This window comes from Sprattus sprattus (genome assembly GCF_963457725.1).
Source record: "Sprattus sprattus genome assembly, chromosome: 2".
NCBI lineage: Eukaryota > Metazoa > Chordata > Actinopteri > Clupeiformes > Clupeidae > Sprattus > Sprattus sprattus.
In genome coordinates this window covers 47,291,841-47,303,959 of record NC_137921.1, presented here as the reverse complement: position 1 = coordinate 47,303,959, position 12,119 = coordinate 47,291,841, and the positions used below count along the sequence as shown (strand labels likewise).

At 44.1% G+C, this 12,119-nt stretch overlaps 1 protein-coding gene across 2 annotated transcripts in view; it reads left to right on the top strand.

Annotated features, from left to right (window-relative positions):
* arid3a (AT-rich interactive domain 3A) overlaps positions 1 to 12,119 on the top strand; it is a 33,467-nt gene that overhangs the window by 7,755 nt on the left and 13,593 nt on the right. For both annotated transcript variants that reach the window (XM_080833656.1, XM_080833655.1), the window contains exons 2-4: positions 3,775 to 3,970; positions 4,070 to 4,630; positions 5,179 to 5,464. In XM_080833656.1, the coding sequence (XP_080689782.1) occupies positions 4,269 to 4,630; positions 5,179 to 5,464 (648 nt within the window). In that variant the 5' untranslated portion in view covers positions 3,775 to 3,970; positions 4,070 to 4,268. The remainder of the gene's footprint in view (positions 1 to 3,774; positions 3,971 to 4,069; positions 4,631 to 5,178; positions 5,465 to 12,119) is intronic.

The following is a 12,119-nucleotide window of genomic DNA, read 5'->3' as shown; positions in this document are numbered from 1 at the left end:
AGTGTAAGCATTAGTATTGTGTAGTTTAAAAATGAATATGAGCTTGTTTTCTTTGCATTATTCGAGATCTGAAGACACTGCATCTTTTTTGCTATTTTGACCAATTGTCATTTTTCTGCAAATAAATGATCTAAATGACAATATTTTTATTTGAAATTTGGTAGGAATGTTGCCAGTAGGTTATAGAATAAAACAAAAATGTACATTTTACTTTAACACATACCAATAAATAGTAAAACCAGAGAAACTGATAATTTTGAAGTGGTCTCTTAATTTTTTCCGCGGCTGTATATATGTTCAAGTCACTTATGCTTGCCTACAAAGTGCTTACCGGTTCTGCTCCCACCTACCTAAATGCTCTTGTAAGGGCAAATGTTACACCCAGGACGCTGCGTTCATCCAGTGAGCGTCGTCTGGCACTGCCCCCTGTGCAAGCACGGCTATCCAGACTATTCTCAGTTGTAGTTTCACGTTGGTGGAACGACCTGCCTAGCACTACCAGAGCAGGTGCATCCCTCTCTACCTTCAAGAAGCTCTTGAAGACCCAACTCTTCAGAGAACACCTCCTTTCCTAACTGACACCTTGGCTTAACTTGCACTTAAGCAGTGACAGTCCTGCACTTCTTTTTCCTTTTTCTTTCTATGTCGTTTTCAATTATTTTTTAATTTTTTAAAAAGCAGTATTTATTGTTACACCAGGTTCTATTGCTCTTAGCTTGATTGTTCTCTCCCTTGTACGTCGCTTTGGACAAAAGCGTCTGCTAAATATAAATGTAAATATATAAATATTTTTTTACTGAGCATGCATGTGATGTGCATGTTTAATCTTATCAGGCTTTTTTCATCATCTACTGTTTTCTTTCTTCATGAGGCTCATTTCCAAGAGACCTGACTATAGTGAAATGCTGACAGTCGGCGAATGAGGACATGAGTTGGTGTCCAAAGCAACATTCAACGTGCTTTCTCTCTCCCAACTACAAATATGGAGTGCTTATCACAGTAATAGACGTGGCCACTACTAGCATATTTCACAAGGACAACCTTTGGCCGTCTGCCTAGGAAGAGAGTTTTTGCCGGAGCTGAAGTGGTAGGGGTCACTTGGGGAGTTTTGCATGTGTCACTGGAGCTGATCCGATTGTCCCTAGCCATTTCATCAAGAGTCACAGGTGATGTTTGTAGCACATGCACAATAGTGAAAGTATTATGTGCATGTGGGTGTTTTTTTTTTAACCATTTTACTGGGTATCAGTTTTGATATTACTGCTAAACAGTCACAGACCTTTACACTACCACGGCCTTTTTAAGTTTTGTACTTAAATTGAGCGGCTTTTGTTCTTGAGTAACACAGAGTTTGCATTGCTTTTGTCTTCTGGTTTTGAGCATGTGGCTTTTGAAGAATTCTTTAGAATGCTTGTGACTTCATATCCGGTCTCCTTTGAGGTTAAAATGGGGGGAGGGGGACGTATTGGAAGGTACAAACATCAACCACGAACAACAGTGGCACACATGTCAGTCCATACCAGTGATTTCACAAGCCTTCCCTGCTCGTGCACAGCTGTATTGATATTCTTGCACATTGATCTTGAAACGTGTAGATTTTTTTTTTTTTTTTTAACATTGTTCTTAAAGGTTCGTGGAGAATCTCCCACGCCATGAATCCAAAAGGGTTGATTCAAAGAAAGAAGGCTTTTTGATTTTGTTGAATCTATTGGTCTTTCTCTTGTTCTAAAATGTGCGTAAATGCTACTCCTTGCCCGAATAACTTGAAAGACACTAGACATCCATCACTCAAGACACTTGTTGCTAGGGGCTCATCCCTGATGCCAGAACTCTATATACAAAGCAGTTTCCTATGAGCAAGAGTAGGAAAGAAGAGAAAAGTCTTTCTTACACACACACACACACACACACGTGTGTGCGCACGCACGCACGCACACTTTCTCCCCCCCACCCCCCCCTCTTTATCACTTTGGAATTAGACCCCTTAGCGCTCTACTTATCTCACCATCATGTTTGTTCAGACCTTGCGATCTTCAGCTCTCACCCCACCCGCAGACTCTCTGTATTGGCTGCAGTGGTGCCAGGGGGTGGGGAAAAGGTGGGGGGTTAACCCATTAGCTCTCATCATTCAGCTCTCATCCTGCATTTACCATAAGCCCCCATCCTGTTCTAACCTCTTCCTTTTTCCCCCTTGTGCCACCAGCCCTATCCCAAAAGGCCCCTAATGTCCTCTTAAATGCCTTGTCTGTCTCAGCCAGCATAAATTCTGCACAGCAATTGAGAAAAAGCCATGGTGGCTGCAGTTCTGAGTAGTCATCCAGTTGCCAAATGTAGGCCACTGTCTGTGGTGATCCTTTTGTCACTTCCCAACAGCTGTTTGTCCAGACATGGAATAAGCCTGGTCCTGCACTCAATTGCAACGTAAATATAAAATTTCCCATTTCCATATATAGCTGAGCACCAGTGTTGGAGTGTTAGGCACCTGCCTGTAATGTGTGAATGTCTGTGGTATCGATATATCTGCATACTCTCATGTCCATATACAAGATGCTAAAGACGGATTCAGTCTATTCTAGGCTCCTGTCACTATATATAGCCAGTCGTCAGAAGCTGGCCATTTTTGTATCAGATTAGACTGTAAATTTGATTTTGTCCCTGTCACGGCCAAATGTAATGATTTCTATTCGTGTTAACAGTAAATCAACCTTGATGGATATCACATGAGTGCATGGGGTATTCTGCTGCACATATAAACAAACCAACTTTAGACCTCAGAAAAGTCTCGCTACAGCTCTCATTTGAAACCTTGTGAATACCTGCTGTCATACGTATGTGGCCTCGAGCTTGTAAACCCCCACACAAAGTTAAAACATACCTCTAGATGTGCATTTACATTCGTTCCACTTCCTCTTTTTTCTGTACCACAAAGAGACAGACATTGTTTAAAGTTGGCCTATATGACCGTTCTCTCAGCCCATACTCATACACGGAGTTATAGTTCCCACTAACAGAAATGTAAATGAAACTTCACACAAAGACTAGAACAGGTTAAAAAAAAGTCTTATCTCTGCTGTAATCTTTTAGAGGAACATACAGGATAGCTTGGTGGAGGGCACATGCTGTGTTCTCTCTTTCTCTCTTATTTCTCATAACCCTCTTGATTTGAATGACTTTGAAGCAAACCTTATCTCTGACCTGACCTACATAACACATGCAATAAAAAAGCCAAAACTCTATTCTTTGTAGCTAAGAAGAAGACCACACGGCAGGAACAGACTTTTTGATATACAGACTCCATTCCGGTCCATGTTGCCAGGGGGAGGGAGGAGTTGTCCACCCGCGAATGGACTCAGAGTGAAACCACTCTACAGCAATTGTCATGGAAATAAAGTCTTATTATGAGAGTTACGAGATGTACCCGAGGAATTCCCTCCACGTTAGTTTAGCCACGTGAACACCTCAGTTTTACAGTAACACTTGTGGTTATGTTGATTGTGACATCCCCTGAAATTCTTTAGAAAGAATTCTTTTGGGTGGATTGAGGCAGTCAGACCAACTGATGACATGGAATTGATTTTTATGGAAACGTGTGAATCATGTGTGAAACGAGAGTGCCTCATTCATATCAACGTTTGATAGTTTTGAAATCAGGCATATATTGCTCATTCCCTCTTCATTTCTTACTGCCTCCCCCCCCCCCCCCCCCCCCCCCTTATCATGTCACTCATACCCTCTCCCTGTTTTGTGTGTGCATTTGTCTGTCTGTCTGCACAGGCCTTGCTAGTGTTTGGTGAGGTGTCTGACGGAGAGCCACTCATCCAACCAGGTGTGGCTCGTTGCTGGGAGATTGGTGCCACTGCACACCTGTCAGTGGTTAGAGGGATCGCCAGCTGAGCAGGGGGGGGGAAGATACCGTCCAACCTACCCCTCACAGGAGGAAGGGAGGGGGAACCAGACAGACGGAGCGCTTGTGTGTAATTGCATCTGCCAGGACTTGAAATTCAGTTTTTTATTTTTTTTCATTAGTTTTTTTATTAATTAAATTTCACTTCACTTTTTATCACTCAAGGGTTCCAAAGAACAGCAAGACGGAAAACCACCACCACACTCATCACCGCCACCACCACAATCACCTCAGCCTACAAAGTCCTATAAGCGTCTCAAACCCTGTCTTCGCTGAGGGAGGACCAGTGAAGCAAGACGCCCCTCTTCTGCTCCCCCTCTTTCCCCCCTACCCTGCCCCAAACTTCCAGCGCCTCATCCTGGAGATGAAGCTTCAGGCCGTGATGGAGAACCTGCACAGGCAGCAGAGAGCCAAGCTGCTGATGGAGATGGAGCAGCAGAAGCAGCTGCAGCAGCAGGCTGCTCAGACCCAGGCGCAGCTGGAGCGCAGCGGCGGAGGGACCGCCGCAGCTGGCGAAGAGCACATGGGCAGCCCGACGGCCGAGACGGAGCACGCTCAGATGGCGGCGCTTGCGGCCATGCGTGCGGTGGCAGCCGGGCTGCAGAGGGCAGCGGACAGTCCCATGTCGGAGCGCAGCAGCGTCGGAGATGAAGAGGACGAGGATGACGATGACGAACCGGAGGAGCCCTATAAGGACATGATGGGATCTGAGGAGGAAGAGCAGTTGTAAGATACTTTGTTGTCAAGATTTCTTGTTGTTGTTTGTTTTTATTTTGGGTGATTTTATTCACTTTAAAATTTGAGTGACTTTATTCATCTTTTTAGAAAATTGTAGAAAAAAAACCCTTTTGCAGAGACTTTGGTGTGACAATATCTAAAAAAAAAACTGTTCCCTACTGTCATATAGAGTCAACATTTAGAATTGTCTTAAGCCGAATGATTCTTTTAAGTGACTTTTTTTAGCAGTACTGTCTTTTGGCTGTTAACATTTGGCACCATGTTAAAGTGAAAACCTCTGCGCTACTATAAAATATTTAAAAAAAAAAAAACAAGACGACATTCTTGAATTTTCTTTCCAGTGCTGATTTGCCTCTATTTGAAGCACTCAAATAGTCTTTCCAGAAATATTCTGTAAAAGCAATACAATGTCCACTCCAAATTGGAAGAGCAGTAATGTTCAACCTCAGTTGTGTATCACCATGAAAGAAGGTGCCGTACACCTTGCTTACAGCTATTTGCAATCACCCCCTGTCAATGGTGCCTCTGACCCACAGAAAGCAGAAGTGGGATGAGGAGGACTTCGAGGGGGAGATGGAGGAAGACTACGACGACGAGATCGCCGAACAGAAAGGCATGCCCACGGGCCACGAGGCTGTGACCCCTGGCAAGGGCATCCTGCTCCTACCGCACCGCCAGCTACACCCCCATTCCCAGCTCCTGAAACCGCGGGCACCCCCAGAGCAGGAGCCCCGCGGGGCCGCCCTCCCCCCACAGGGTTCTCAGAGCTTGCTGGCCCCACAGGACCATGCAGACTGGACGTACGAAGAGCAGTTCCGTCAGGTAGGAGCCACGGGTTGGGCATTCCTGAACCAGGGAAAAGGGGTCCCGTCACCGGGGTCACTGTTCTCTCTCTCTCTCGCTCTCTCTCTCTCTCGTGTGTGTGTGATTGTGAAGGACTCAAACTAAGATTCTGTGCTCCATAAAAGTATGTTTGCTGACTCTGGGTCAGTATTTCTTAAGTCCTGTTCTTTAAGGTAGGATATGGAACAGCTTATGCTGATTCAGTACACTTTTTCTCATTTGTATTTTCAGCTATGAATCCCAAATCATCTCTGTCAGACTGGACGGTCACTTCATTTGCCTTTTTTATTTTTGGTTTGTTTGTGGTTTGGCTTATCGCTACTAGCTACACAAAAAGCTGTCTGACAATATTTAAATTGCTTGTATGTTCAGAGTAGAGACGCCAGTCTTGTTTCGTCTTTGTCACTTTTATGATGATAGAGGTGTGTGTTCGGAGGAAATGGTAATGACAGGAGCATTTGATAGAGTTTGATCTCTGAGAGAATGTCTGGCGCCACTGAATAAACTGACAACTGACAGACGCTTCAGCTGTGTGTGTGTGTGTGTGTGTGTGTGTGTGTTCAATTCACCACACCCTGAGTTATTCTTTTTATGTATGATGGTACATGGTGTGGTTAGTTTCCTTGTTCTGCAGCCTGTTGAGCTGGCAGGCATTCTGATCACACTGCCCCAGGAGCTGGTGACACCACTATGTGTCTCAGTTATACGGTAGTGTTGGACCAGTGCCACTGGTCAGGACGAATGGTCAACTGTTTGATAAAGTCTCACCTCATCTCACTCTCCAGTTCACTCTCACCACTCGGCCATATGTTTGTGGCCCTTAAGGCCTAGTCCGAAATCCTAAAGATGGTTGATGGCAGGTCAGATGGAGTTCATGTGATTGCCACTGCTGTTTATTTGAAAAGGACAAAATGTGCATCGGAACAAAGATGTTGAATGAGATGTCTTCCTCAAGTATTCCGCGAATTTGAGATACAAGGAAGTCGGGTGTCATTTGATTTGGGTTGTGCTGGCCTAGGTACCCCTGTGCCAATGGATCTGCAGGAGGCATTCATAGTTGGCAGTTATGTAATCAAACATGCCAGTTTCTTGTCCGTTAAGATAATGTTACACAATCATCTGTTAATGTCAAGTGGATTGCATCATACGAGTGGCCTTCTGTCAGAACCTTTGATAGCCATGGAGGGAAGACTTACACAATGCCTTTCCTTCTTAAATGTATTTATTTTTTTAACCACTGCAGGTTGTTTTTATATGGAAGTATTGAGGTTTACTCCCTTTAAAAATCCCTTTATTTCCCTTGCTCTGAGAGAGCGGGGACCTCCTAGGGAAGGGTTAAGGCTGAGCAGTTTATTTTAGGCAGGTGGGTGTAGGCCTTTGGAATGTGCCTGGGGCGAGTGATAATCTGACCACTCTGGACGCAGACCTCTCGCAGAAAGAGCCGCGTGTCTCTATCTGTCGCTGTCAGTTGGAAGCCCTCCAAACTGAAAGTGGGAACACACACTCACTCTCTCGCCCCCTCCCCTCCTTCTCCCCTCTCTTGCACCACACACACACACACACACACACACACACACACACACACACACACACACACACACAAACAATTGAATCTTGAATTTCAGGTGAGAAGAGAAACGGCATCAAAGCTGTACATACCGGTTCCCCCTCCCCAAACCCCCTTCCAGCCTCACCCTAACCCTCAGGCTATCTGAAGACGACTGGTTTCACCTCTTCCAGTGTGGACTGGGGAAAGGCCATACTAAATAAAGTCCCCATGTGCCACAGCGTGATTCTAATTTTAATGCGACTATTAATTTATCAAATGTCGAGGCACGTTGCCAGTGGCGCCTGATAAAACTATCAGCCACAGTCAGGCGCTGGGCACCAAACAAATAGAGAGAGGGATTTATTAGGTGATATCAAAATAAAACAGCAGTGGATTCATCAAGAAACTGGCACAGATTTAATTCTTATGGGTGGACTTTCTGTTCATGTTTTTCAGGGGCAGGTCTTTACTGTTCAGCCAGACAGACAGACCGAAACACACACACACACACACACACACAAACACAAACACAAGCTGACACCTGAAATGTGAATTATTTTTGTCAGTTAATGTGTTGTCAGTTGAGTGGGAGTCAGATCTTTATCAGGATAACATGAGAGTATGTAGATTTCAGAGATACTTCACTCTACAGCATGGGAAAATTGAAGTCGTATTTTATTACAAGAGCTCAAATGTCAGTTTGGCACCCCATCTTGTGTTTGCCAAGGAGGGAAACTCAAATGAGTTACACTGCAAACAAAACTGGAAAGACCACCATTAAGAGATTCCCTCCTTTTTGTGTTGTGTTTCGGACTCTCATATTACAAGCTTCCTTTGTAAATTCCAAAGCCGTTTTTTGTCAAATTCTTGATCACTTCTGGTCAGAAAGTCGGCTGTTTTCTATGACTTGTAGTTCAACATTTCTCTTTGAAAGTTTTCAAATTTTTGGGGGGGTGAGTAGATGCTGAGGCTACAATACCACTCAGTATATATAAAGATAAAAACAAACAAAAGGATGTGGAATACCTCAAATTAGGGCGACACCCCACCCATTCCTGACGTGTCCCAAGGCTAGTGAGATAAAGAGAGAGAGAGAGAGAGAGAAAAGAGGAGGAGTAAAAAGAAAGGCCTTTGAAGTCCTTGCTGCCTCTGCTTGCATTTTTTTTTCCTTTCCAAATCCAAGCCAGTGGGGCAGATGGACTGCAGATGGACAGTAAAGAAGGCATCTCTTTAAAAATTCAGCGCGCTCCCTCTCCGGCCCTGCCACATCCTGGGCGCCTGCATTAAAGATTGATCTCCACAGGCTAGATGAGGCTGGGCAGTTGCCACGGGCACCAGCGAGGTCATTCCAGACCTGATACAAAAGACTTTATTGTGATTTCTCTGGGGGGCTTTTTGGCCTCCAGTGGCGAGTGGCAGGGAGCTCTGAGACAAGACAAGGAGAATCCTCACACATACAAACCTACTGCTTTGTACCTTGCCATTTAGATCCTTTGAACTCAAAGCAGAGTCCAGCATTATTAGTGCATTTACATTGTAATTTGACAAATAAATGTATGCCTTGTTGATGCTTTTTGTGATGTGTGTAACTTGAGCTTTGCTTTGGGTATCTAGGAGCAGGTACTGAATGCCTGTCAACACAAGAGCCCTGTCAAAGGGCACAATGTGAAATTTTTGGCCCATGCCAAGAAAATGATACCATGTGAAGATTATTAACACTCAATTGGGTGTACTAAACTCAAACATTTTCTAATCCTTGGCGTAGACATTCAGGATGCCAAAGATACTGTTGAGCCCAAATTAGGATGCAAATCATAATGTGCATGTCGATTTGTATCTGCGTTCGTTCTTAATCCCATCAATAAAAGCATCCATGACATTGGATTAGACGTGTTTTCCACTTTCCACCTGGTGTTCTTTTCATTTGTCATTAGGCCCTAATACATGTGCCAATGTGATCAGAACAGTTTATCGTATCGTATTCGCGTGTAGGTGTGAACATTTTCAAGGGAAACGGCTCTTGTCGTTACGTGTTTACATGTGCAAAATGTAAAGCGTTTACATTGCCTCGGGCATGCGCAAAGACCACGGAGATGTGCTTCCACCTGGTTTGTTTACTAACAACATCAACGTGGATCCGCATCGTGCACAGGCAGTGTAGTGGCTTAAAGTTCCCTTCTTTCTATCAGCATATAGTTCTTAATATTTTCTTTGAATAACCACTCTCAGATGGAAAGAAAACGAGTCTACGCGTGGATGTGTTTCAACAACGGTAGAAAACTGTGTTTGCTCCGTCTTTTACTGAACTCATAATTATATGACAGTGGTAGGCTATTAGTTACAGTTGAGACACCCGAAATAACTTGCATACGCAGCAATCCTGAGACGTGATTTGTAGTTTGCACATGAATACTAACGTCTTCTTTGATCCCAGGAAATTTGAGCACACAACCCATCTCCCTCACAGAGATTTTGGCGAAAGTTGTTTTACCTACTTCATTGCAAACGTCTAGTTTTGCAAACGTGTCTAGTTTTTGTGCAGTAGTGAATAGAGTCTCAGTCTACTACACCATACATAGCATATCATGTTTGTAGAAAATGATTAAGGTGCAACAAATGGCAATAAGCATATTTAAATTAAATGATTCACATTGCAAGTAAAATGGTGCGGCTGGAGCAGATACAGGGATGGACAACGGTGCAACGGTGCGGAGCATTTTACTCCCTCGCATTCTCTCTACAAACTTCCATATAGACGCGGGATCAGCAGAGGAAAATCTACTTTCCTTTTGGGAGAAACAAGGCCAGTCGTTCCTACGACTACAGCACCTTGCAAAACGAATTATATGCGTTCCAGCAACAAGTGCTGCGAGTGAGTGCTCCTTCAGTGCAGCAGGGCGCGTTATAAAAGCCAGGCGCTCTCGCCTGAATCCTGACACTGTAGATGCTATTTTATTCCTGCATAGTGCTAAGACAAATTCTAAATAGAACGAAGGTTAGGCATATCAGCAGAGGTATATTTTGGTTACATTAGGATGGCTACGTTTATAGCTTGCGTTTTGGGCGCACCACAATGCCAAGAAGTTTGTCGCGACTGTAATGGCATATTTCATTGTGGGGGTGATTGATAGCTTAAGGCTTACGATACACGGTGTTTTCCGATGTTTTACTGAGTCCTCTCTGTCTCTATCACACACACACACACACACACACACACACACTAACGGAAGCAAAAAAGGTTTAAATTAAGTGACGATCCCTCAAATGTCGCGTCTCCTGCAAACCTGCAAGCTATGAGTCAGCTGTCAGTATTGGAAGAAGCCTTAACGTCTCGAAGATGAAACTGCCTGGGTTATTTTGTTTCGTTAGGCTATTAGTTATATTTTAAAACAGCCAGTCATTGTAGCCTACCATTCGTGGAATAAGGAATTTCAAAGAGATGATGGAGTGATTTGACTCAGAAGTGACATTGGGCATTGGCAGCGCGAGATTTTCAGAACAAGTTCAACTTTTAGTTCAGTAACATCAACAGCTAAGAAAGAAGGTAAGAAAAATAGTCGGAAAACTTTGATTTGCAAGGGAAGCAGGCAAGTGTTGGGGTTGTTACAGTATATAGCCTACAATGTGGTGAAATTTTGGAATTAATAGGCTCCAGTGGCGTTTCCTAAATATGCTTTCTTTCATTTTGCAAAAAACAGTAGGCTATATTACCATATTAAAATGGTGTACCAAATTGCGTTTTATTACTGATAAAAAATTGTAGGCCTACTAGCCTATTGGATCAGTCTCCTTTCAAGAACAGGCAAGAACTTTCTAGCCTCTAACTTTCTAGCCTCCTGTCACCGTCTCCCCCCAGTCACGCACCGACTCCCCCATGACACATCGGCCTGATTTGACAAGCCCTTTTCTGAGCCGAATGATCGTGGTAAACCACCTCTCTCGAAAGGCTCAGACGATCGGCGGAAAAACGAACAGTTCACATCTAGACCCCTTATACATGAGGCAATTGTAACACGTTCGCGAGTTTCTATCAGTGCAGACGCGATGTAACAGCTTTACATTGACGCATGTATAAGGGGCTATTGTGACATGATGTATCAATTTATGGGGATTACCTCAAACAAATATGCTTTGGCCGCTCCTGCTGTGCAGCACCTTACAGCCGAGCACCAAAGCCAACTGCTACCATTGTGCTTTCAGTTGCACTCCTGCAGTGTCCTCAGGCTGTTTGCACCACGGTCTGCGTCATTGCAATTGGGTCTCTTTTTCTTTCTCTCTTTTTTTTCGTCCTTATTCTCCCAAATTCTTGAATCTTTCTCCTCAACCTATTCTGCCAGCTTCATCATGCATACCAGAGACGAACCACTGTTTTGTCATGTCCCATAAAAGAAAGAAATGAAACTAAAATAAAGACCGGAAGAGGGGAATAAAAGGCTTAATTTCCTTCTTATTCTCCCACCGTGGAGTGGGGCTCAGCGGCAGTGGTTGTGAGAGAGAGGGAACGTGGAGGGGCGGTGAGGCTGCACAGAGAAAACCTGATGGGGTCGGACTTTGAAGAGAGGCCAAGCTGCACGCCACGCGTCAAGGCGGCCTCTGGCTGAAAGGCAGGGAGTTGGAAGATGTTCAGCACATGCTTGCATGCTTGCATGCTGGCTGCTCTGAGCTGATGTCAGAGTACAGGAGCCAGGGGGATTCTGGAACTTGGCAGGCGCTCAATATGGCGCAGAGAGGGAGGAAGGGGCGGGGGGTGTGGTTGTAGCGGCAGGAATGTAAACAAAGATTGCATAAAGGCCTAGGCCAGCAGGTTTTTTTTTCCACTGTATCCTTGAGAAATTGGACTTGTCATGTAGCTTGTGTGTTTTTGTTTTGAAGTAGCACATTAAGATGTAAGTATGTTTCGTGTTTGTCTTGAAAGCATTTCTGTCAAATGTAAAGGAAAGTGTTATTTAAGAAAAAACTTGAGATTGGTTGAGATCAGAATTTTAAAACAAAGTAATTGTATTTACTGTCACAGGATTATTGAGTACAGGGCCTGGATCTTTAGGATGTCTTCTTTTTTTTCTATCTATGATCTTTTCAATACCT